The 27,510-nt window shown below is 46.2% G+C and overlaps 1 protein-coding gene across 1 annotated transcript in view; it reads left to right on the top strand.

Moving 5' to 3' along the window:
• Positions 1-27,510, top strand: part of col4a4 (collagen, type IV, alpha 4) — a 109,308-nt gene that overhangs the window by 47,932 nt on the left and 33,866 nt on the right. Inside the window, exons 11-25 of the mRNA XM_084018773.1 lie at positions 31-66; positions 280-321; positions 572-652; positions 1,999-2,043; positions 2,549-2,611; positions 2,808-2,852; positions 3,030-3,083; positions 9,118-9,178; positions 9,263-9,367; positions 9,453-9,608; positions 9,804-9,893; positions 10,057-10,217; positions 10,327-10,399; positions 13,663-13,769; positions 13,958-14,141. Of these exons, the coding sequence (XP_083874899.1) occupies positions 31-66; positions 280-321; positions 572-652; positions 1,999-2,043; positions 2,549-2,611; positions 2,808-2,852; positions 3,030-3,083; positions 9,118-9,178; positions 9,263-9,367; positions 9,453-9,608; positions 9,804-9,893; positions 10,057-10,217; positions 10,327-10,399; positions 13,663-13,769; positions 13,958-14,141 (1,303 nt within the window). The remainder of the gene's footprint in view (positions 1-30; positions 67-279; positions 322-571; positions 653-1,998; positions 2,044-2,548; positions 2,612-2,807; positions 2,853-3,029; positions 3,084-9,117; positions 9,179-9,262; positions 9,368-9,452; positions 9,609-9,803; positions 9,894-10,056; positions 10,218-10,326; positions 10,400-13,662; positions 13,770-13,957; positions 14,142-27,510) is intronic.

Genomic DNA, 27,510 nt, shown 5'->3' with positions numbered 1-27,510 from the left:
GTACATGTACACATCTGCATGTCTCTACAGGGTCTCCCTGCTCTGCCTGGATTCAGGGGTCCACCTGTAAGTATGATCATATATCTGCTTATGTACTGTACTTAAATACAAATTTGATCTATAATCTGATACTCACAAATGTAGACTGTACTCTACATGTACACTACACTACTGAAGAATAAGATTATTGATTACAGATCATAATGTTTGTACCTGCTGATGATAGAGAAATGAGCATATCATAACAGTTGATGTTATAGTGATGTGTTTGTGTTTCAGGGAGAAAAAGGTCGATCTCTGCCAGGACAGAAAGGAGACGAGGTACAAATATTTAATTTTGTTCTGAACACTCGGTGAATTAACCTGATTCTGTTTGTTCTTTACCTGTTTTACTCTGATTAAGAATATTCATATTTTAGTCTGAACAACAACAGTTGGATGTCTGAGAGGATTTATCGTATTTGCTTAATAAGACCCCTTGTTAGTAGCAGTAGTACTATGCACTAGCAGTGGTAGTATTGTAGTACTGTGTAGTACTGTGCAGTATTGCAGTATTGTGCGTGGTCCACAGGGGGATCAGGGCCTCCAGGGGCCACCTGGGCCATTTGAATATGTCGACCCTCCAGAAGACCTGTTCATTAAAGGAGAACAGGTGGGTACAACTCCATGAGCCAATCAGATTACAGCTTTATCCTGTCCAGCTCTTTTCCACTGCTTTTCTACTGCAGGTCTACTTCAAATCTACTGTAGATCTACTCCAGTTCTACTTCAGATCTACTGTAGCTCCACTGTAGTTCTACTGCAGATCCACTGTAGATCTACTGTAGTTCTACTGTATGTTTTGTATTTGCACTGCAGATCTACTGTAGAGTCACTGTAGTTCTACAGTAGTTTTACTGTACTTCTACTTTTCATTGCAGTTCTATTGCAGATCTACTGCAGTTCTACTGCTGTTCTATTGCTGATCTACTGTAGAGCTACTGTAGTTCTATTAACTGCAGTTCTACTGCAGATCTACTGTAGTTAGATCTGCTGTTGTTCCACTGCAGATTTATTATAGTTCCACTGCAAATCTACTGTAGTTCTGCTGTAGTTCCACTGCAGTTTACTGTAAATCTCCTTGTGCTGCAATCCACAGCAGATCTAATTCTACTGAGGTTGAACTGCAGTTCGACTGTGGTTGTACTTCATGCACAAATACTGTACAAATACTTTGCTACTGTACCTAAGTAAAACTTTCAGGTATCTGTACTTGACCGGACTATGTATGTAAAATTGTACATTTTAAGACAAATATCTATACTACTTGCATTTCCAAAACAAGCTTGTTACTTAAAATTTAATTCAATTTAAGGGAATCTGTGTGGAGTTTGCATGTTCTTCCCGTGTAAGCGTGGGTTCTCTCCGGGTTCTCCGGCTTCCTCCCACAGTCCAAAGACATGCAAAATGGGGATAGGTTAATTGATGACTCTAAATTGCCCGTAGGTGTGAATGTGAGTGTGAATGGTTGTTTGTCTCTACATGTCAGCCCTGTGATAGACTGGCGACCTGTCCAGGGTGTACCCTGCCTTCGCCCAATGACAGCTGGGATCGGCTCCAGCCCCCCCGCAACCCTGAATACAGGATAAGCGGTAGACAATGGATGGATGGATGGATTATTATTATTATTATTATTATTAACATGAAGCAAGATTCAGTTAGTCTTGAACAAAAAACAGCCAGTTCAAATATAGGGAATGGGATACATTTTACTTTATATTTGAGTCCATTTCAGATCCTGTACTTTTGTATCAGTACTTCTACTTTTACCTTTTTTAACACAAATATCTTTACTTACTACTTGAGTATACAACGAATGTACTTTCGACACTTCTGCTTCTCCTGCATGTGTAATGTTTTTGTGTCCTAGTCCTGCTGTAATTCCACTTTATTTAGTCTATGGCTATGCTGCAATTCTGGTACTGTTGGTTCTAATGTTGAGTTCTGTTGGTTCATCAGGGTACTATTGGGCGTAAAGGTGTTTGTGGAGTTCAAGGACCGCCAGTAAGTTAAAATAGCTGATCAAACCTCTTTAACATTTGACTGAACGCAGGGTTCTATTTAACACGGGGTTCTACTGAACACAAGGTTTTATTGAACGCAGTGTTCTATTGAACACAGGGTTCTACTGAATACAGTGTTCTATTGAACAAAGGGTTCTACTGAACACACGGTTCTATTGAACACAAGGTTTTACTGAACACAGGGTTCTACTGAACATAGGGTTCTATTGAACACAGGGTTCTACTGAACACAGGGTTCTACTGAACACACTGTTCTACTGAACACAGGGTTCTACTGAACACAGGGTTCTATTGAACACAAATATCTCCTAAATGCTTGATTCCCCTGGACACAGGGTTCTCTTGTTTAAAGAACATGTCATCATCTGGTTGATAAAGTTCCTCAACATTTACATCATGCAGTTGGGAGTATTATTTATCACACATTGTTATTTTCTTAAGGTTAAAGAGATTGAAATTTAAGGGTATGATGTTTGCCATTTCAGGGATTGGATGCTCTGACTGGGATCAAAGGAGAGAAGGGGATTGTGGGATTCCCTGGTCCAAGGGTGAGTAACCACCTCACATTATTGATCAGTTTAGCTCAGTATTGCTACCACTTGTTGTGGTTATTCAATATAAACAAAGAAATGTAACTTGATCATCCTGATTAAAATGTTTTCATTAACTTTAATTTTCACATTACTTATGTAACATTAGCATCTGTGTTGACATACACACGTGTGATACATTTGTGTGTTTCAGGGATTTTCTGGTAACCCTGGTCGGCCTGGACAGAGAGGATCCAAGGTAAATTAAACACAAACACACTGCCATAATAATAATTAAACTATGACAAACTCTTTAATTCTAGACTGTCAAACATCCAAACTGTGATTTCCTTTGTTTCAATGTGTGTGTGTGTGTGTGTGTGTGTGTGTGTGTGTGTGTGTGTGTGTGTGTGTGTGTGTGTGTGTGTTTATTCAGGGAATTCTAGGAAGTACAGGTCTCCCTGGTCTGATTGGACGAGAAGGTCCTAGGGTCAGTCTTTTTGTCTGTTTGTCTGTAATGTAACACCAACATAACTATATGGACCAGTCAACATGAAGGTATACAGTAACAACAAATAACAACTGTAACATGTATTAACTCACCTGTAACACTGATATGGCACACAATACAACGAGACGTGCATGTGAAGGATTTCTTCTCCACCTACACAAATGAGTTCACAGGAGCTCATTATCCTGTAAACACCCGCTTGATGCTGAAGTTGAGACTGTGTAGATGGATATAAAACAGACTGATGTCTTAACTACTTTGATTAGCCAAACACAGGGTTCTACTGAACATTGGATTCTCCAGAACACAGTATTTTAATGATTTACCTGAACACAAGCTTCTACTGAACACCAGTTTGTCCTTGACAAAATGTTCTTCCGAAAAGAAGGTTCTTCTGAACACTGCATTTTCCTGTATACAGGGTTCTAATAAACCATACGTTCTTGTGAACAAAAGGTTCTTCTGAACACTGTGTTCTTCTGAACACAGCATTCTTCTGAACACAGTTTTTTCTAGTGTTTACTAGGTTCTCTTTCAACACTGGGTACCAATGAATACAGGGTTCTACTTAACACAAGGTTCTTACTGGTTTCTATTGATCACAAGGTTCTCCTGGACATGGGGTTCTACCTAACACAGGGTTCATTTGACCACAAGGCTCCTCTGAACAATGTTTCTCCTGAACACAGGTTTTAAACACTGTGTTCTTCTGAACAAGAAGCGTTCTATCTCAGTGCGAGGCCAAGCAATAGCGCTGAGCACAGCATTGTCCGAGGTGGTGGGGTTAGCTTGGTCAGTACTAGGTCCCCTAGCATGAGAGTTGTTAGGCATCTTAGGGCGCACTCACACCAGGGCCATTTGATCCGTACCATTTCTCAGCACAACTGCCCACCCACAGGGGGTCCCCAGCCGGCTTGCACTCACACTGATCCAGCCCAAACGGGCCTCGGCCAGATTGCCTGTTCATACATCATCACGTTGTAATACGACACACGCATGGCTTGATGTTGTTTTCAAGAAGCGCCGTCTCGAAGTCATTACAAGAGAGAACAACACAGAGCACATGACTGCAACTTTACTGACTAGTCCGTCTGCACATAATTTTGTAGTAAACGCTTGGCCAGAATCAGCCCATGTGAGCAAGCGATCCCGAGCGGACAGCGTGAGCAGGTAGCAGATTTTGGACGGAGACACACAGCGGCATTTTTATTATAAAGCGCACCATTCTTAAAGGAGAAATCCGGTCATTTTTTACCCCATTTCCGTTGTCCCCATGGGTCATCCCGACTTATTAGAAGCAAAAAACCCGACAAAAATTGACGTTGCCTAGCCCGAGATCTGTACCTGCCTGGCAGCCTTCCAGACTCGCTCCAATGCTAACCCATTGGGGCAACTTTTATCTGCTTTCCTGGGCCTCAGAAAACAATTCCAAGACCTATGCAACACAGGTTGGGTCCATACGAGACACCACGGCGCTAGTTTAGCTCAAATAGTGTGGCAAAACAACATAAATATGTGTGTTTTTGCATGGAGTTACTCACCTCAAATCACCCTGTAGACATTAGCAGCAATGAGGCCAGATGATCACGGTCAACATGTGGTTCTATCAGGTGCAATCTTGTAATTGTGATCTTCTTTCTAAAGGACAACCACTGTCTAAAGATAAGACCACATGGACAGTCTAACCGGTCAGCCAACACTCACCTTCTTCTTGTGAACAGCTAGGACACCTGTGTTATTTTTTATGTTTGAAAAATAATAAATGGGTGACGAGACTCTATTTACACTATTTGTGCAACTTGTAAAGAGATACATGTAATGGTTGGATTGTTTATGCTGTGAGTATCAGGAAAAGGCCTTGGACATTTTGAGGAATTTTATTCAAACAATTTTGAACAGGTTATGCTGAAGTTAAATGGCAAAGAAATAATAATAATAATATTAATACGTTTTATTTGTATAGCGCTTTTCAAAGATTCTCAAAGACACTTTACATATACAATAAAAATCAATATATGAAAACAAGTACAGTTAAAAACAGGCAGATTACAAGTGAGTGCATTAAAAACAACAACAAGCAGGCTATTTTTAAGAAATAAGTTACGTTAAAAAGATGTAATGTGAAGTTTAAAAACGGTTAAAAAGATGTAATGTGAAGTTATAAAACGGTTAAAAAGCAGGCACATTTAAAAACAAGTTTGTGAAGCAAAACAGATCAAATGAAATAGTGGATTATTGGGGGTTGAAGGCAATTCTGAAAAGGTGGGTTTTGATGAGTGATTTGAAGGTGGGCTGGTCAGTGCAGGCTCGGATGTGTGCGGGTAGTGAGTTCCAGAGGGAGGGGGCAGCAATTGAAAAGGCTCTGTCGCCCCAGGTACGGTGCTTGGTCCTGACAGGTGGGGAAATAAACAAATAAACATTGCTATTTCAAATAATGCTACACTCACTACTCCTAGGGATGAAACCTTTATATTGTCCTTGTGGATCTGGGTAGTGAGCACTTAATTTACAGCCACAGCAACTGGGTGTCATAACTGTGAGCCTGTCCCAGTGCTCCTTTCCCAGTGCTGCTGTCCCAGTGCTCCATGCTGCCACACAGTAAGTTGGCCTTGATGTTTGTGTCAGCCAGAGGTCCAACAGCTGATATGACTGCTCCAAGCCCATTCCTCAAATTCTGGCCTGTAAAGTAACAGACTTTTTTAGACGTTTTTATTGAACAGAGCTTTATTGTCCTCAACGACACCTTTTACCCACTGTACATGTCAGGCAGACATGTACAGCCAGAGAACCACTGACCCGCACACAGCCAGGGGGATTCTGCAGCTGTTGCAGACGATGGCTGAAAGGTGCTGACATTTTCAAATAAAACTGAAAACAAATTTTAGCTGTGTAGTATTGCTAACCATACCTATTACTATTTTAGCATTGTCTGATTTAGTGGTTAGCATCTCCAGCTGTTGCTAACAAGCCAGCAATAAGTTACATTTAGGTCATTTAGCAGACGCTTTTGTCCAAAGCTGATGCATCTGATCCCAGCTGCCATTGGGCAGGTACACCCTGGACAGGACGCCAGTCCATCGCAGGGCTGACATGTAGAGACAGACAACCATTCACACTCACATTCACACCTACACGCAATTTAGAGTCATCAATGAACCTATCCCCATCCTGCATGTCTTTGGACTGTGGGAGGAAGCCAGAGGACCCAGAGAGAACCCATGCTCACACAGGGAGAACATGCAAACTCCACACAGAGGAAAACCGGGAATCGAACCCGGGACCCTCTCGCTGTGAGGCGACAGTGCTACCCACTACACCACCGTGCAGCCCACCAGCAAAAACCAAAGCACCATTATTATTTGAATTATTGAACAGTTGGAGCTCCAAAATCTTCTGCTTAACCGGCACATCACACCAACGGAAGTCCTGCTCATATTACTGTATTGTTACTACTATTGCCATTACCTTCAAGTATTCAATTTCTAATGAAAAGTGTACTGTAACTTGTGATAGATTACCACTGACTGCTATTAGCACTAACTAACTAAATGCACAGCTTCAAATATTGAAATTTAAAAAATTAGACTGTACATTGAGGTCTGTCATAAGTAAATACATTTTGTATGCATAAATCCTGTGTTTTTGCCTTTGGTCAGTATATAAACTGCTCACCACATGCTAGTTCTCAATGAATAACATATTCCAGTTGGAAATCTTTATTCATTACAAAGTGCAATGTGTTGACAACAAAACATCATATGGATGATTAATGAAATCAAAATCGTCATCTTATGGAGGTCTCCATTCAGAATCATACTGAAAATCAGATCGCAGGCTGATCCAACTGTAGTGGAATTTTTCAAGACAAGTCAAAATGATCCTCAGTGTTGTGTGTGGCCTCCACGTGCCTGAATGCACTCCCACACAACGCCTGGGCATGCTCCTGATGAGACGACATATGGTCTCCTGAGGGATCTCCTCCCAGACCTGGACCAGAGCAGCAGTCAACTCCTGGACAGTCTGTGGTGCGACATGGCGTTGGTGGATGGAACGAGACATGATGTCCCAGCTGTGCTCAATAGGATTCAGGTCTGGGGAACGGCTAGGCCAGTCCATAACATCAATGCCTTCATCATGCAGGAACTGCTGACACACTCCAGCCACATGAGGCCTAGTATTAGGCGCGTTTCCAATCATGCATTAGCATGCATTTGCCTCGCAAAACAAGGCATTCTGGGATAAAAACGTCAGAAATGCTGGTGATAACTTCCCTTTGCGCCATGTCATATGGCTTTAAAAACGTGTGGGATCTCCAGTGTACCTCCCTCTGCATGCTTTTCTGTGCAGATGGTCTCAAATAAGTGCGGACATAAGACACTCCCCTCAACGTTGCCCTAGTTGGTTAGAATTACCACGTGGTATTTCCCACGTGAGAAAATTCCTCAGCCTCCATCAACAAGGGGAGTTCAAATGTCTCGGCTCGAATTCGTCAGCAACGAAGAAAGCCAGCGCCACTGGGTAGGCCATATTCTTTGTGCAAAGTCCTTGAAGTTTCCCCTGGCTCGACAGTTTTTGTTATGTATATAATTATTAATAAAGTTAAAAAAAAACAAAAGTCCGTGAAGTGCACCTGTGTCCGACTTGACGTGGTGGGAACTTGACGTGTTTATGACGAGTTCCGGCGGATCCTCTCAAGTCTCCTTCATGCATAGGCGCAAATGCATGCGATCCGAAACGCAGCCATCGTCATGCATTAGAAGGAACCTAGGACCCACTGCACCAGCATATGGTCTCACAATGGGTCCGAGGATCTCATCCCGGTACCTAATGGCAGTCAGGGTACCTCCGGCAAGCACATGGAGGGCTGTGCGACCTTCCAAAGAAATGCCTCCCCAGACCATCACTGACCCACCGTCAAACCAGTCATGCTGGAGGATGTTGCAGCAGCAGAACATTCTCCGTGGCGTTGCCAGACCCTGTCACATTGGTCACATGTGTTCAGGGTGAACCTACTCTCATCCATGAAGAGCACAGGGCGCCAATGGCGAATCTGCCAATCTCTAGCAAATGCCAATCGCATTGCATGGTGTTGGTTTGTAAGCACAGGCCCTATTTGTGGACGTCGGGCCCTCAAACCATCATCATGTAGTTGATTTTCGGACTGTTTGAGTTGAAACTTGAACATCAGTGGCCTGCTGGAGGTCATTTTGTAGGGCTCTGGCAGTGCTCCTCCTGTTCCTCCGTGCACAAAGGATCAGATATAGGTCCTGCTGTTGTCCTTCTTCGGCCCCCTCTTCTTCTCCTGGTGTACTGGCCTGTCTCCTGGAATCTCCTCCATGCTCTTGACACTGTGCTGGGGGACACAGCAAACCTTTTTGCCACAGTGCGCATTGATGTGCCATCCTGGATGAGTTGCACTAACTGGGCAACTTCTGTGGGTTGGAGAAACCGCTTCATGCTACCTCTAGTGGTGCAAACACTGGCAAAATTAAAAAAAAAAAAAAAAAGAACAGAGAAATGTGGTCACCACCTGCAGAACCATTCCTTTATAGGGATGTCTTGCTAATTGCTACTCGTCTCCACCTGTGGTCTGTTCCATTTGCACAATAGCAGGTGAAATTGATTCCCAATCGGTGCTGCTTCCTAATTGGACAGACGGATATCTCAGAACTTCCAGTTACATTATGTTGTTTTAGTGTTCCCTTTATTTTTTTGAGCAGTGTATATTAGCCAATCAAAGGAGTGGAGACATCACCTACATTCCATATTCATTTATGAACTCAGATGACCAGCGGGTGTTGAGCAGTTGCGAACGTGGAGGGAAGGTTGAGCTTGTTATAGCTCTGCCCATGTGACCTCATATCCACATGCTGGTTTTTGTGTGTGTTTTGAGACAATTCAAATGCTTACACTGACACCTGTTTTACTCTCTGCACTGATATTGATGGTTCATTAAAGTAGAGTACCAATGAGAGATGTGTATATAGTCTAAAATGAGCATGTCTGTTCCCAGGGCATGATGGGAGATCTAGGTCCTAAAGGTCTACCTCAGGATATAGACACCACACACACAGGTACAGATCAATACACAATGATTGACAAGCTGACTGTCTAATTATCACATCACAGTGGTCAGCTAAATGCCTTCTGTCTCCCAGGTGACATTGGAGATCCTGGGGCCTCCGGACCCATTGGCCCTCCAGGAGATATAGGGCTGATGGGAATGCATGGTCCCCCAGGAGCCCCTGGCACATCCACACCTGGTCAGCAACTGCAGTGCATCTACAGTTTAATGTATGTGTCAGGACGTTTGAAAATGAATGAAAGACCTCTCTTGTTCCCCTTAAGGTCTGGCAGGTGTTGTGGGTCAGAGTGGAGTTCCAGGATGCAAAGGGGACAAAGGAGATTCAGGCCAGGTGTATATAGATGGACCCACCCCTGGAGAACCTGGAAAACCAGGACGTCCTGGACCCAAAGGACTGAAAGGAGAGCAGGGGAGTCCAGGTACCATAGAACACTGCTTTTACGTATGATGTCACACCTGTGGTATATTATATATGTGCTCTCACACCTGTCTTTCAGACACACTTGGTGATATCATGATCTACAGTTATTGAGATCCAGTTCAGTGAAGCTATTTATAATAAATAAAAATAATTTCCTGTTGATATCCTGCTGATTTCCTGTTTTTCTTTCAAGGGAGTTACTGTCTTCCTGGGGCCCCAGGGAAGTCTGCAGATCCAGGTGATCCAGGGCCCCTGGGGGCCCAGGGATTCCTAGGTTTTAAAGGTCAGTGATTGATGCATTGATTGATTGTTTATTGATTGTTGGTTTCAGTTCATTCAGTTTGAAAAGATGTCAGAAAATCAACAAAAACATGTCAGAAAGTAGGAACTCCATATGTTATTGACTTCACATGTATCACTGTTTTAAACCTACGTGTGTGTTTTAGGTAGTCCTGGCGACTGTTCTTGTGGCACCCCGGTTGAAATGAGGGGGCCCCCTGGCAGTGTGGGTGACGCAGGATCTCCAGGGTTTCCAGGAGCTCCAGGGGCCCAGGGGCAGAGAGGAGAGAAAGGTTTTCCTGGAGACACAGGAGTGATTGGAGAACAAGTAAGTCACCAGACAACAAGGTCAGGGGTTATAGGTCAGCAGCCAGATGACGCACAGAACTAGGCGCTCACTGTTGGATTCTATAATTGATCTATTGTTTTGGTTGCAGGGCCTGGGTGGATTTCCAGGTGTCAAAGGGTTCAAAGGTCAGAAGGGAGATTTCACTGTGGTGGATTTTAAAGGTGAGATTAAACTTTAAACACTGCATGAAAAGTCGGATTTTCGTCCCTGTAAACGCCCGAAAATCTCCCTAATTTTCGGGAGTTAACGACAATTTACAGGCTGCGAACGCCGCGTTCGTCTGTGCCGAAAATTGTCGGAAACGAACCACAGCGAAGGCTCTAATTAGCATATGAATAGCAGCGAAACCCCGCCTGGCCAGAGATGGCTTGAATATCCTCAGTCAGGATTGGATGAAACCACTAGTTTTAAACAAGTATAATCGCTCGTGATTGGTTGGCAGATCTGGTCATTATAAATGTAAAGCCAACCCACGTTGGTAGATGTGTCACTATTGGTCAACCTGATGAGTCATTATAAATGTAAACCCCACCCCCGTTGGCAGATGTGTTACTATTGGTCACACTGGGTCTTTTAAACAAGAATAATCACTAGTGATTGGTTAGCAGATCTATCACTATATATATATATATATACATATATATATATATATATATACACACACATATATATATATATATACATATATACATATATATACATATATATACATATATATACATATACATATACATATATGTATATTTATACATATATATATACACATTTATTTTTATTTATTTATATATTTATAAATATAAATATGAATGAATTTATTGAGGAAAGGAAAAATTGCCAGGAGGAAGTATTCAAAGAAAGAGCTTTATTGACAACACAACACACAAATGAACTGGCGACATTCTGTCCGAATTTGGTCAATTTTACAGCCGCCTGCGGTGCGTGGCCCTGTACTTGGGAGTCTTCTCTAATCGCGACTGTAGAGTCGCACAGAGCTCGGTGAGCTCCTGGCTGTCGCACAATCCATCCAGACACCCCGCCAACGACGCCGTCCTCCTCATCAGACATCATGTCTGTGGTGGCGGACTTCCAACGGTCCACCTCATCGCCAGCAAGCACACTCCGTCTCGCTTCCAGCAGCTGTAAAACAATCAATAAAGACAATCAGTACTGCGCGATGCACTGCGCATGGACACAACACATCTATTAATGCACCTCAAAATAGGTTTAGGTAGGTTTGGTCACATTGACCAAAAACGGATCTAATAAGTCTTACCCTCTTTCTCCTGGAACGACTCCGAGCTGACGTCTTCACAGCTTCCGCCTGCGATGCGAGATCAGGCTGTGTGTGTCTGAAGCTCCTGCGTACCGTTTCATAGTATGTCTTACAGGCAGCTGGAAAACAATTAAATGAGTGGTATGAATAAGAAAACTTAAGTCACAGTAAAATTAAAACAAGGAAGAAGAAAACAGTAAAAGTTACTTACACACATGGCGTCACTATCAGCGTCATAGACTTGCGGACAAAGCTCCGAGCAAGTAAGCGGTCACAGCTTCGTTATGAGGCGAGGTTCGTCTGTGAAAACAAAATGAACAGTTAAGATATGTATCTACTGTTAACGCATCTATTTCCTTATACAGCAGAATGAAAGCATATTCTTTAAATCGTACCCTTGCTCCGGTTCGTAGCGCCTACAATTCGTCTCCGAGTTGTGAAGACGGCGTACTGCTTCCTGTAAAAGACCAACAACGTACACTTAACAAAGCAACTTAACGTTACACTGGTTCCTCTCTCTTGTTCTTTTACAAGGCTACTATGCTACTTTTAGCTTGGACTATTAGCTTTTAAGCTACTTTTAGCCTGGGCTTGCTTTGCTAATTTTAGCTTAGCTAGCAGTCACCGAACATATTCTTACCGCAATCATCCTGAGAGTCTCCAGCAGTCCTGGGACATCCTGAGAGTCTCCAGCAGTCCTGGATATAAGAATTATAACATTTAAACCACATTTTCTTAAGTGAAGCCTCTCAGAGCAGCATTCCTGCTGCCGGTGAACGTGAACGTCTCCGCCTCGTTCCCCCCACTGAATGAGGCGCCCGGTGTCTGCATCAGTCCCTTTAACGGACAACGGTGCACGGCGTTATTAATCACCGTTAGTAAATATATAACCACGGTTTAACATAAGCACTATTTTATTAGTTTACGTCGGTAAAAACGGCACATTTTCCGCTTCGCTTGCGCTCGCTAACCCCTAAATGGTAAATTAGCGTCAGTAGGCTAGCCGGCTGGAAGGACCTTCGATTCGTAACGTTAACGTACAATGCCAACAACAATAAAGTAACGTTCATTATCAATACGATTTAAAAGTCAGCTGGAAACGTAAAAGTCATGTTACAGTATACTTACATGTGTACGCGGTTTGTGCCGGGCTCCTCGCCAGAATCACCGCAGTCGTCCGCCATTATCCAAAACTTGTGAAGTCAGACGAGCCGCAATGCATTTTGGGAAGTTGAGTAGATTTAGCAAGGTCCGCTGTACTCAGAAATTCTTGCCAATGCAGTATACATCCGGGCATTTCTCGCGTGCACAAATTCACATACTATTGTATGTGAACGCACTACGTACTCAAATTTACGTCACAATTAAGTACGAGTAGGACGTTAGTATGGCATTTTAAGTTTGGAGCTTGCAGGGAACAGACACGTCATACCCAGCATCATTTCTGCCTGTTGAGCGCATTGCTGGGAGATGTGTGGTTAACACATCCACTGTGCATTTAAGCACAGAAAGGGTCACTGTAGTCATGCCACTATGCACAGTGGTTGAGCTCTAGGAGACTGTGATGTTGTTTGCATGAATGTACATTTTACCTTTGTGGCAAAGCCTGATTAAAAGTAATTGTTGAAGCAAATTGTTTTGTGTATCTTTGAATGAAGATGAAATTAAGTTATATCTTTGAATGAAGATGAAATGAAGTTAACACCTTTCAGAAAAATGTCACCTGGGGGAAAACTCCCCCTGCTACCCTGATTTGCATTTGTATAGCTCACAGCATTTTCATTTACATGTTAAAGCCTCCCCTAGGATTACGGGGAGGGGGGTCATGGGGGGACAACTGCCAAGCAAGGCCCACGTCAATTCCCGGCAATTTACGTCAGTTTTCGGTGTTTCCTGCAAATTGCCGTTTGCAGTCGTAAACCTGAACTTCCACGTCAATTTACAGGGCCGCTAACTGACGAAAATCCCACTTTTCATGCAGTGAAATCACCTATCTTATCTCTCCTAAACGCTACACACTCTCTACACAATTATACACAAGTGTTGATTACAACTCGGTCTCAGTTTTGAAGAAATGTATTTAATGTGCAACTTTAACCATGATGTCATGTTAGTGTATCAATGGTTGTGATTCAACTTTGTTTTCTCCAGGTGAGAAAGGAAATCAAGGCCAGCAGGGTCCTCAAGGCAAGCAAGGACTCACTGGGAGAAGAGGACTTGATGGGCCCTCGGGGGGCCCTGGAAACCCTGGCCTCCAGGTTATTCACACTCAAACTATCAGACTTTGAAAACCCTCAGGACAAACAGGACTCAAGGCAGACAAATCATCAGGCTGTACTGGTAACAGTGGAGCCTGTAGGCGCTGACAATACTCAACACTGTGACTGTTGACTGGATGATGATGTTGTGACTCTCCTCTTTAAATCACTTTTCTGTTTCTTTTCAGGGTAAAAGTTTCCCCAGTTTTCCTGGAGAGAGAGGCCTCACTGGACTCCCAGGGAAAAAGGGGTTATCAGGACCTTCAGGCCCCCAGGGGCGAGGTGTAATTGGAGCAGTAGGACAACGTGGGGATCCTGGGGACCCAGGACCTCTAGGACTCTCTGGTTCCCCAGGGCCAAAGGGAGTTAGAGGTAGAGATCAATCAAGTTTACTTGAAATTAAGACTGTATAAAATCTGCAGAAAACTCCAGCAATGCATGTTCTTTGCCCAGAACTTTATGATTCTTTCACTAGCAGTGTCACAATTCAGTGGCTGCATCTCCGGAGGTTGCCACAGTGGTTGGGACAAGACCAGTGCTAGTTCTAGTTTGTATGGTGCCCTGGGAGAACACCTACTGAAGTAAAATACAGAATCAAATAACTACCTATACAAATTAAATTATAACATACATTGATCAGCCATAACATTATGACCACTGATGGGTGAAGTGAATGACACTGATTATCACACTGAAACACTGAAAGGTTGGTCCATGTGGACCAATCCAACAGGCAAGCTAATGGAGCTCAAATTTCAGAAAAATTCATCCTGATGATAGAAAGGTGTCAGAACACACAGTGCATCGCAATTTGTTGCGTATGGGGCTGCATAGACGCAGACCAGTCAGGGTGCCCATGCTGATTCACTGCCAAAAGCACCAACGTTGGGCACATGAGCATCAGAACTGGACCACGGGGCAATGGAAGAAGGTGGCCTGGTCTGAAGAATCACATTTTCTTTTACATCAAGTGGATTGCCAGGAGCACAGGGCACCAGGATGCATTATGGGAAGAAGGCAAGCTGGTGGAGGTAGTGTGATGCTTTGGGCAATGTTCTGTCTTGGATGCTCGAGAGGAGGATGTGTTCTCGATCAGGGCCTCGGAGAGCCTGGCAATGGTTGAAGAGTGGAAGGGGGATCAGGGAGATGCAGAGTCGTATGGCTCTTACACCCAGAAGCACAGCTCACAGAGGGGCTCAGTTGCTAGCCAAACATCAGCGATGAAACCCGCGATGAAGATGGCACTGGCACACCTGGGCTTGGATGCACCACCAGTGCAGGTAAATAGGCAGAGCGCTTTTTTCAGGCAGGCCCCTTCTACAGAGTCTTTTAGCGTTTCTCCTTCTGCTCCCTTCATTGAGGAGTTACAGAGATGCTGGGCAGACCCCAGACATTTCTCCCATCTCCCCAGTGACGGCAGAACCCTAGCTAGTATGCAGGGTGCAGCTAGTCACTCACCACCCTTATCCTCTCACCTGATGAGGCCAGATGCACGCTGTCACCAGCCACAGTGTCGCCTGACCGATGAGCTCATTGGGAAGAGCTACGACTCAGCAGCCCGAGTGGCGCGCATAGGCAACTTCATGTTGCACCTCATACTGTCTCTATCATAGACCCTCCAGACCTCTGGAACAGACCAGTCGGCGGAAGTCCTGAGTGAGGCCTCACTCAAGGCATTTGCCTATATGACAAGAGAGCTAGGGAAACTTATGTCGTCCCTGACCCTGGCACAGCGACAGATATGGCTGGCTCAGTCAACACTGTCTAAGCCCTGCAGGAAGGCTCTTCGCTCCCTCACAGTGGTTCCGGGACAAGTCTTTGGGCCTGTCGCACAGCAAACACTGGAGCACAGCCTACAAGTAACAAGTACCAGGCAGCCGTTTGCTAGCTTGCGCCGCACATCCTTTCTGGAACAGGCCCACTACGGCGGGTAATGCTCCTCAGCCAACAACGTGGCCCTTCGCACAGGTGTCATCAAGACCAGAGCAGTTTCGCCAGCCAACTGACAAACGACCTTCTCGCAGAGAACCACGCACACCCGAGTATCGCCCCTTTTTGAGTCGGAGGGGGCGGGGAGGTAGGCAGTGACGTCTACAGTCCAGCGGTTGGACGCTTCACCAGAGAACAGCTCGATTATCGGGAAGCAACGATAACAGACCACTGAGTGGTGTCATCCCTGTCAAGGGGGTACACCATTCTATTCAAACGCCGACCGCTGAGATTTCAAGGGGTCAAGATGACCGTGATGAAGGATCAGGGCAAGGCTTTGGCTCCACGCCAATAGGTCCAGGCCCTCCTCAAAAAGGGGGCCATCGAGCAATTAGGGCCACCATTACAAGACAGTGGGTTCTATTCCACATATTTTTTAATTCCATGAAGGGGGGTGGACTTCGCCCCATACTGGATCTAAGGCCGTTGCACAGCCACCTAAAGGGATTCAAATTCCATATGCTTCACACAGCAGAGGTATTACAAAGCGTAAAGCAAGACACCTGTGTGAAAACTGCACCGTTTGTGTGGGGTGGATCAGGGAACATTTATTTATTTATTTATTTGTTTATTTCGGGCATGTCTGTTAAATCATCATCACACATCTTTGTTCACATAGTAAAATACACATGGCCGAAAGGGAAAGCGGGAGAAGCCAAGGCTTATCTGGTCCCGCCCCCATTACCCACAGGAGAAAATCGTCATCATAATCTTTTCTTATCATTGCATTTTTCACTTGACATAACTTTTCCTTTTTCTTGCGACATTTGACATAACATGTTACAGCAGTAGGTGGTACAGAGAGCTGAAGTCCAGTGCATACAGATTACGTGTGTCTGCACACGTGTCCATATTTATTCATCACGATTGAGCAGCAGTCTCATCATGTAACAAGGTCCGAAGGAAAAGAGAAAAAGAAAAAAAAGAAGAAAAATGAAAAAAAAGAAGAAAAATGAAAAAAAAGAAGAAAAAAAATAAATAAAAATAAAGATAAAAATAAAAGTCCAGTGTAGCTACTAGTTGTTGAGATGGTGTGGGAGCCCCCCCTTTTTATTTTTTTATTTTTTTATTTTTTATTTATTTATTTATTTTTTAATCCTCACTGTCCTCTGCAGCTCTCGCTGCCCTCGACTTAGCCATTTCCTCCCGGTTGTTGGCAACTTCAGCTCGCTTCCGTGAAGGGAACTCGCGAAGTGCGGAGAGGTCAGAGCGCATCCCGACCATGGCTGACCGATTGGTCACTATTTCTTCCCGGTTAGTGGCCACTTCAACTCGCACCATAGCCGTGGAATCGCGAACTGCAGAGATGTCAGAGTGCATCCCGACCACAGTTGACCGAGTGGTGGCGTTGTCCGCCCTCACACTGGTCAGCTCCGTGGCGATCTTTCTCAATTTCCGATGTAGCATGAAGATTCCACATCCCAAGGCGATCATTCCAGTTGTCATGAACGCGAACACGTACACGTCCTCGACGTCTTCCACATCCAGAGTGGCAAGGCAGATGACTCTCCACTTTCCCCAACCATCCATGATGTAGCCGGACATGAAGGTCCCATCCGGGCACGCAGGTTCACCAGAACCCGCACGCCGTGTTGAGAACACTCTGTCGATAGCATTCAGTGACCAGTTCAGTAACTCCATCGTGAATTGTAGGAGTAACAGTTGCGCTTGGTATTCATACCTCATTTATCTACACATTGTTGATAGTCCCTACCACGTACAACTGACATCATACCATACAGTTTCTTCGGTCCGACTTATTGTTTGGGTACAGAATGTTCATTTGTTATGCTCCCATCCCGTCACAACACATGTCTACTGATTCGTGTCTCAGACATTTATCAACTCTCATGCAATAGTCTATACCGGTCAACAGTTGTGTTACGAGCCCACATTGAACAACTAACATAATAACTCAAAGAAACGGATTTTCTGGAAAGAAGACGTTTTGGTTTATTTCTTTTCCACATATCGGTTTAGTTAACAGAAAAAGAGAGGGTTGCCACAAAAACAGAAAAGAAAGCAACCGCTCCCGCCATAAAGTAAAAGATCCAAGATCAACAATAATACATACGGGTTTGAACAACAGGGTTCTAGTGCAACAAAAGAAAAAGTGCGACCAGCCAGCGTCTGCCACGTCGAGCGTGTGAGAGAAAAAGAGAGACAGCCATCTTAGAAGTAGGCAGGCTTATATACTCGGGAGGGCTGGCCTTTTCAATTAGTCACTGCAAGGTAACGCCCAGTCTCCTCCTACCAGGAACAAGGAGGCAGGACCCGTAACACCCCCACCCTTAAAGAAATAAATTGGGGTTAGAATTTTTCAAATTTTCACAAAAAAACACATGTTACAGGTAATATTTACATCAGTGGATGAATGAGGAAAGAAAAGAAAAAAAAGAAAATCATCCAATTTATTTACACAAATTTTTCAATAGGCCTACAAGACCTATGCACGTGAAAGCGCATCTGCCACAACATTTTCGCGACCACGGATGTGTTGGATGTTAATATTGAAAGCTTGCAATATTAAGCACCAGCGCATTAGCCGTTGGTTGTGATTGCGCATCCGGTCCAGGAAAGTTAGCGGGTTGTGATCTGTATAAACAGTCACCGGATGCGCTGCACCACCAACGTAAACTCCAAAGTGCTGGAGCGCCAGCACGAGGGCAAGGGCCTCTTTTTCTATAGTGGAATAAGCGCGTTGATGGCAGTTAAACTTTCTAGAAAAAAAACAAACGGGATGTTCCAGTCCGTCATTACCACCCTGCATAAGTACTGCACCGGCTCCTAGATCACTTGCATCTACCGCAAGAACAAAAGTAAAGGGACAGTAAAGTTAGGAGCGGCGAGCACAGGGGCCGTTGTGAGCAACGCTTTGATTAAATTAAAAGCGACACGACTCTCCTCGGTCCATACAAAAGACCGTTTGGTGCTGAGGAGGTCAGTCAGAGGGGCGGCTACCACGGAGAAATTTTTGCAGAAGGACCTGTAATAGCCGACCATACCAAGGAAGCGTCTAAGTTCACGACGAGTTGTGGGGGCAGGATATTTAAGAATGGCCTCAACCTTCGAGTGCACCGGGCGCACTTCGCCGCCACCAACCACTTTGCCCAAATAAACAACTTTGGCTTGGCCAAACTCGCATTTTGCCAGATTTACTGTCAGACTTGCAGCGGACAATCTTTCAAACACGTCTCTCAGATGGCTAACGTGAGAACCCCAGGTGGCGCTGTACACCACCAAGTCGTCGAGGTACGCCTCACAGTTAGACAACCCAGCAAGAATGTGGTTGACCAACCGTTGAAACGTAGCAGGTGCATTCTTAAGACCAAACGCCATGACAGTGTATTGTAAAAAACTGTCTGGTGTAACGAACGCGGCTATTTCTTTACCACGCTCAGTCAGAGGAATTTGCCAATAACCTTTTAGAAGGTCAATCTTACTCACGTAAACAGCTGAGCCAAGGCGATCTACGCAATCGTCCATGCGTGGTAACGGAAAACTATCGGGCTTGGTCACAGCGTTGACTTTTCGAAAGTCTGTGCAAAATCTTGAAGTGCCGTCTGGCTTTGGCACGAGAAGGCAGGGCGAACTCCACGGGCTGAAACTCTGCTCAGCAATACCATGGTCTACCATGAACTTAACTTCTTTTTGAAGTTGGAGGCGTTTTAGTGGGTTGGCGCGGTAAGGGTGTTGTTTAATGGGTCTGCTTTCCCCAACATCAATATCGTGAGCAAGGACTGTGGTACGACCTGGAACATCCGAAAACAAATTAATATTAGAAGAGAAAAGAGAAATTAAATCTTCACGTTCTGAATTAGGTAAATGTGAAAAAAAATGGTTCAGATCCACGAGGATTTCAGAGTTCCTCAATCTGCCCTCGACGACCTCAGCGGCTGGACAGCGAACCCCCTCGTCGTCAATGTCATGCGGCGGAGCAGCAGGTCCACGCTGTCCACACGGGGGCGCTGAAGTAGAGGCGGCCGGCCGACAGGTAACAGGCAGAGCGGTGGCAATTTCAGCACTTGCCGTGCTGGACAGCGCCACTGCTGGATCGATCACACGCCTCATTGAAGCGGGCGAGCTTTTAATGCAGGCGGGAGGTTTAATGTCAGAGTGATCCCGCTCACAGTAGCGTTTAAGCATATTGATATGACATAAACGAGATCGCTTTCTCCGGTCAGGGGTAGCTATGACGTAGTTCACATCCCCGACACGTCTTTCTACAAGATAGGGACCGGTATAGCGTGGTTGAAGCGCGGAGCCGAGAATTGGAAGAAACACCATCACTTTATCACCAGGTTTAAATACCCGGCGGACAGCTTTTTGGTCGTAATGCTGTTTCATTCGTTTCTGAGTAACGCCAAGGTTTTCTTTAGCCAGCTCGCAAGCTCGATGGAGCCTTAAACGAAGTTTAGACACATAGTCAGACAGACTGCGGGGAGGAGGTGATGTGTTCGTGGTCAACATGGAGTCACTGAGCATTTTTAACGGGCCGCGTACCGTATGCCCGAAGACAAGCTCGGAGGGACTAAACCCCAAGGACTCCTGCACTACTTCACGCACAGCGAACAAGGCAAACGGAATACCTTCGTCCCAGTCACGCTCAAACTCGAGACAGAATGCGCGGAGCATTGATTTTAACGTTTGGTGGAAACGCTCGAGTGCGCCTTGTGTCTGGGGATGATAACAGCTGGACGTTGTGTGTTTAATGCCTAGCTGTTCCATAGCCTGTTTAAACACGTTGGACATAAAATTAGTGCCCTGATCTGTTTGCACTATTTTCGGGAGGCCAAAGAGAGAGAAAAACCCCACGAGAACCTTAATAACGGCAGCTGCGGTGATTCTTCGGAGCGGTATAGCCTCTGGGAAACGTGTCAGCTTGCACATAATTGTGAGCAGATACTCCTTTCCGGACTTAGTCCGCGGCAACGGACCCACACAGTCTAGGATGACCTGTTCAAACGGTTCCGACGTGACGGGTATCGGCTGTAGCGGAGCTGGAGGAATCAGCTGATTAGGCTTTCCCGTAACTTGGCATATGTGACATGTTTTGCAGTGTCTCGCAACGTCACTCTTGAGACCGGGCCAAAAGAAATAGCGCAAAATGCGATCGGATGTTTTATTGATAGCTAAATGACCCGCGAAATGGTGATCATGAGCAAGGCGTAAGATTTCATTTCGATACGGCATCGGAATGACAATCTGATTCAGCACACGCCACTCATCCGCAGCAGAAGCCACAAGCGGCCTCCACTTTCGCAACAAGACCCCCTCACGAATAAAATAACCATGAGGCACAGACTCAATGTCTTTCTCAGAGACAGCCTCCGCCAATAGTGTAGAGAGAGAGGGGTCGTTTTTTTGTTCGCACACAAGTTGTTCGCGACTGGGAGACAATTTAGAAACGCAAGGAACCGTAGATAGCGGGGCCGACTTCACAGACGTTTTACCACTAGCAGACGACATGGAATGAGCGATTAAAGTATCATAGAGATCAGAAAACTCATCACTGCGTTCACGAACAGGGGTCTCTTTGGCTATTTTCGCCATGGCGCGCGTAACAACAGTGGCGTGAAAAACCTCAGGGTATTTCACAGCCACATCGTCAGGACATTCACTTTTAGAAGCCGAAGTCACAACAGGATTATGGGTTACCACAGGGTTAGGAAATACCTTCCCACCTGCCAAATCATTCCCAAGCAAAAACGATACATTTGCAATAGGGAGAGTGGGACGTACGCCCACTTTTACAGTGCCCGTGACCAAGTCAGAAGAGAGTGAAATCTCATGTAGTGGCACATTCACAAATCCCATATCAAAACCCTGGACTAAGACACTCGCACCAACGTGGGACTTTTCACTGAAAGGCAGGACATTCTCCAAAATGAAACTCTGCGACGCAGCCGTGTCGCGAAGTATTTTAATAGGAATGCGTGCATTAGGCTCTTCGAGCAAAGTGACAAAACCGTCCATAATAAATGGTGCAAAAGCCTGACAAATACTCTCGTCTTTCCGAGACGTCAAAGGAAGTGTCGAAACACATAAACCCAAACCAGATTCAGTCCTGGATGAAGCCGTGGAGTTAGACTTGTTTTTCCGTTTTAGTGAAAAACAGTCGGGAATTAAATGGCCACGCTTTTTACAATATCCACAGACCGGGACATAATCTTTAGGGTTAGTCACTCCTTTATGCTCCGAAGTTGGAGTGCTTACTGCTACAGCAGGAGGAGAACCTCTTAAATTACAGTTGCGGTTGCGGTTCTGCTGAAAGTTCACATGACCAGAGCTCACGTCCCTATGCGCCAGCACGTAGTCGTCCGCCAGCACCGCTGCGCTAGACGCCGTTGTTGGGGTTGTAGCAGGGGCAGATTTGGTTATCAACAGTTAACTATCAATATCAATGTGATTATCGGTATTAATAATTATATTTAATCTATCATCATGATATAATCATGAATAAACGGGGCACCACCCTGGGATCAGGGAAAAGATAACCTAAAACTGTATTCAGTCTCAATATGGAGGTTTTATACTCACATGCATAGGAGTACAAAACCAATCGAACAATTAAAAAGGCGTGAAATTCAAGCACTAGCCTTCACAACCTGCTGTTATCCAGTGACATATACACAACAAGCACAAGAGACCGCTAGTTATAATATAATAAGATTTATTAAAATCAGTAATAATGATCACAATCAATAACACTGCAATTAACAAAGCCTTATTACCTAACTACCTAACACACAAAGGGAGAGACACACGTGGAGTGTGTGTGTGCGTATGTGTGTGCGTGCGTGCGTGTGCGTGCATGTGCGTGTGTGTGCGTGCGTGCGTGTCGCGAGAGAGAGAGAGAGAGAGAGAGAGAGAGAGAGGTGGCTATGGGCGGCCACCAGATGGAGCTATTCCTCGCAGCGTTCAGGGGCGGAGCCACTGAGGTTCGATGGGGTAGCGAGAGAGAGAGAGAGGTGGAGCTATTCCTCGCAGCGTTCAGGGGTGGAGCCACTGAGGTCTGACGGAGTAGCGAGAGAGAGAGAGAGAGAGATAGCCGTATGTAGCCACCAGATGTAGCTATGTCCCTAGCGGCCGCCGGGAACAGCTGGCTTAGGACACGTGTGTATGTGTGTGTGTGTTAGCGGGTCACAAACAAAGAGAGAGAGAATGCGCGAGCGATATTCGGAGGGACAGAAAACGTGCTGCTATCACACGGGCTCGCGTGAATGAACTGGAATTTATTCCGCGAGACCGGTCTTTTAACTGATAGTAGAGGTTTTCTGAGCTCGCGAATATGGCGGAGGTTAGTCGAAAACACTGTTACAGAAATCAACCCAGCTGTGTGGGTAACCAATCAACATTCACATACAGCAGCATATGAACAAACGGACTCGGCGATCCGCGATCAGAACTTAAAACACATTAACAAGAATTACAAGCATGTCCTACACTATCGAATCTCTGCTTCTGCCCAGACAAATAGCCTCTTACTTTTGTCGATGTGAGATGCGTCGATGTGAGGTTTCCGTCCCGTGCGTTGATGGCGTTTCTTTACGCCGGCAGCGGACGGTAGTTTGTGGGGCGCTGGTTCAGCGCCGGATCCAATTAGTTGAAGAAAACAGTTAGTATTTCTTCCTTCTGCAGGAACAATCGCGGGGCTCGGCGATGTAGTCAGCTGATTTCAGACAAAGACGGGTCGAGTTATCCGTTCTGCTGGCAGCTGGGACGAAGAAAGTTTCTTCTTACCGCGGGGAACGGGAGTGTCGCGCTGTCGCGGTGGTCTCCTCGGGATCCAAAATGATAAACAAAAGAAAAATAAAACGAGTAGAGAAAAAGAGGGATAAACAGTCTGTTGCTCGTCCAGCGAGTTTGGGGAAAAGACTGCGGCCTAGGACAAAGGAAAAACGCTGCAGACGTTATATTCACCTCCTGGTGTAACGTGAGTTACTTTGGAGAGAGAAAGTTTTTCTGATGGCCGCGGGATTTATAGCTTACGGCTGGACCGGGGGACCCCCTGGAGTCCCATGCAGTTCGCAGCCAATGGCGCGCCAGCGGTGTGACGTCAGATCCCGTGACCAGGTGGAGGTGACACTAAAATGGTGGTTGTAGTTTTTTTATCTCCTTTGTCCCATTGTCCTGGCCGCATGTGTAGGCTTCTGTAGGCCGCATTGTGTAGTCCTTCTAGTGAGGTCCCAACAGTCCCCCTTTTGGTCTGAAGGTTGAGGTGTGGGACGCAACCTTCGGAGCAACATAAGGGCCGAACCGTCCATGTATTCCTTGAAACACGTGGAAGTCCAAACAGTCTGTATATTCCATGGAAAAGAGGTTAAACAGTTAATTCAGGTTAAAGTCCATGACTTTGATGGAGGCATTGTCTGGGCAGAGATTGAGGCAAAGTCTGGGCAGAGATTGAGGCAAAGTCTGGGCAGAGACTTCTAACTATCTAACCTATATTAAACATCACTAAGGCACAATTTATACAAACATCAGCATTATCATTTCATTCAGGAAATTTCAAACAGGACCCATTCCTATTATGAAAAACAGAACGAAGACGGAAGGAAAGCGAGGAAAAGGAAAAGGGGTTAGTGGTTGCTAGGCTTACTCCGGGTGGAGGCTGGAGTGTAAGTCTGTGGGATGTGTGTGGTATCTCTCCAGAACCTAACATTTAGTATGGCTTTAGCCTATGCGTATCCTGTTTCCCTATGATAGATAGATTGAGGATGAATCTTATGCCCAGGTTCCTGGGGTCTACTGAGATCGGGATTGCATTGCCAAGACTATAAACCAAACGCATTTATGAAGGTTGCACCACAGTTGTAATAGCGGATTGGAGGATTTTCGTGACCAGGCATCTAAGGCATTTAAGGTGTTATTGAGCAGGCTGGAGTGTAAGTTGACAGTGGCTACGATTCCCTGAAGGGGTGTTGCCTAAGTTCTGCAGTTGTTGTCACTGTGAGAAGGGTTTGATGTTTAGGTGTTAGTGCATGCGGTTACCCTGCTGTGGCCATGGTGAGTCTTCTCCTGGGTGAGAGGGAGACTGCCTCCCCCTTTCGGGTGGGGCAACTGCGATCTCTAAGAGGTGTGACAGGTTTGTAGGGCTTGCTCTGATTCGCATGAACCCACTTGTGTGTGGCTGGGTGCCTTGGTTGTGAGACCCTGATGCGGTAAGCCACTGGTGATAGCTTACCGAAGATCTCGAAGGTTCGACTCCTCATGAGGATGTCGTCCACATAGATGAGGTTACCGCGTGCAGCCGCGTCACTCATCGCCTTGTGGAGGAAAATGTTGAACTCGGCGGGGGAGTTCAAATACCCAAAAGGGCAGCGATTCCAGGTATACTGGCGGTTCCCAAAGGAGAAGGCAAGCTTGTACTGGTCGGTTGGATCAACTTTCATTGTCCAGAAACCATTAGCGATGTCTACCGTTGAGAAGAAGCGGGCTCCCTTGACTTTAGCTAGCTCCTGATCCAGGTGAATCATGGGCCAGCGGGAGAGAGGAACCTGTTTGTTCAGTGGCCGGTAGTCGATGGTGAGACGCCATTTCCCAGTGGGTTTCAAGACCGGCCAGATTGGGGAATTATATGTTGAGTTGCACTCCCGGATGATTTGCTTCTCCAGCAATTTGTCCAGGATGTCTCGGATAGACTCGTATGCGGCTAACGGGATCCTGTACTGGCGTACGAAGGTCGGTGGCGCATTCGGATCAGTGGGGATGCGGACCGTGTGAAGTTGGGTCTCCCCACAATCCTGCGAGTCTCGGGAGAAGATCGGCTGGAAGTCGTGGACCAACTTCCATAGCGCGTCTCTCTGGTCCTCGGTAGCGAGGGCATCTGCTTTGGCAAGCTGTTGGGTTATCTCAGGCTCAAAGCCCGAATAGGCTTCCTCAGGTGGTTGGTGTGTCTCACCTGAGGTCGCTTCGGTCGATTGAGTCGTTAATGCGTAGACGACCAGATCACCCCCTTTCCCCAATGCTGTGCCACAAATGGCTTCACCGTGAAGGGTTTCACGACGGGCCATGGTGATCATTGCGGTTGGGAATGTGAAAAGGACATCGTCTAAGTTTTGGACCAGGATGTAGGTCGAACGATTGTTCAACTCAAGCAGGGGTGTGCCACAGACTGTAAGGTTAAGTTCCCAGAAATGGGGTAAGGCCTGGAAGAATGCTTGGGAGCCAGGCATCTTCTGTCCCTTAAGGATGGCGAGCCGGATGGGGACGCCTGCGGTCCTGGCAGGGACCATCATGTCAACTTCGCTGGCAACCTGACATGCCTCTGGGATGGTTTGGCCTGATGTCAGGTGTTCAAGTTCAATGGGCAGGGGCTCGCTCTTAGCGTTAGCCTGGGACCAAAGAATCTGATTGACCGTGTCCAGTTTGGTGCCAAGTCTGACCAGAGTCTCAGCACCTAAAAGGAATGGTGGATGTAGTTTGGGCACTACGCTTATGAAATGGTCAACCTGTTTCTTCCCAATACGGATCGAGAGGGCGCACACTCCCACCGCCTTAAGGTGAATCTGCGGTGATTCTGCGGAAAGGAGGTGGTGGTTGAGAGGCGCGAAAACTGGGAGAGGTTGATGCTGGCACAGATGGTGGTACAGATCTTGACTGACGGCTGTCTTCTCTGACCAAAGCCCCAGGATCGCTTCTGGGACATGGGTGTCATTGAGATGCACACCGCCAACCAGATGAGGGCTGTAAAGTGCTGGGTTTCGGTTCTCCAGCGGACACAGGAAGGATCCATGGTGTCGGAAAGCACTCAAGTCGCCGGCTTGGAGTTGTGGGCTCGCAAGCGGTGCGGTTCGAGCAGAGCCAGGATTAGGCTCTGGAAAAGGCATCCGCATTGGTCGAGGGTCTCTGGACTCTTGGATGACGGCGACTCGTTCGTCGGAAGCCATCAGGCCACCTGAGGGGTGGAGCGGTTTTGGCGTCTTGACCTGAGCCCAGATGCGCCCCTGATGGCAGTCGATAAGCATTGCCAGCCGGTCCAGGAGATCCTGACCAATGGGAAGTGGTTCGGTGTCAATGGCACAAATGTGGATGGGGTGCACAAGAGTGACTCCCTGAAACGTGAGGTCCACCCACGCACGTTCTGTGATGGGTGACCTGTCCTGCGTGTAGCTGGTGATGCTAACGTGGCAGGGCTCAATTTGAAGTGGTTTACCTAGGGAGAGCATGGTTCGGGTCACCTCCGCAAAGGTGCGTTGGCACATTAGACTGATCTCAGAGCCTGAGTCGAGTAGGGCGAGGATGTTGACACACCCCCCTACCACCACCGAGGTATAAATGCGTCTAGCGTGGCCTTTGCGAACAAGATCTCCTAGGAAAGTCAAGAAAGGGGGTTGCGACGGGTCGATGGCCTTGGTTGCCGAGTCTGATTTTGGTTCCCCCGCCCATCCTACCAAGCAAACCTTGGCGGTGGAAGTGGGACGGCCCGGCCTAGTCATGTAGGCGGAGGCTCCCTGTCCGGGTTCTTGCCGGGCTTTTGTGGGGAGCTTGGTGCCGGCTGTGACCATTGGGCCAGGTTGAGCCGCAACCCTATTGCTTTTGTCAGCTTGTCGACCAGGTCGTCCATATCCTTTTCTCTCATTCGGGAGTTTGTCGCCCAGGAATTATACTTACCCTCTTGTTTGCGTTCAAACTGGACCTTATTCCTGGGGTTATTTTCGTTCCTGGGTTCTGTGTGATTCCAGGGGCGTGCGTTCCGCCCACCCCCTTGGTTCTGTCGCCATTGTTGCTGGTTAGGTTCCCGGTGTGT

The sequence above is a fragment of the Eutrigla gurnardus genome (assembly GCF_963514095.1).
Source record: "Eutrigla gurnardus genome assembly, chromosome: 10".
NCBI classification, from domain to species: domain Eukaryota; kingdom Metazoa; phylum Chordata; class Actinopteri; order Perciformes; family Triglidae; genus Eutrigla; species Eutrigla gurnardus.
Note: the sequence above shows the minus strand (reverse complement) of the source record. Positions and strands in the feature narration are given on the sequence as shown.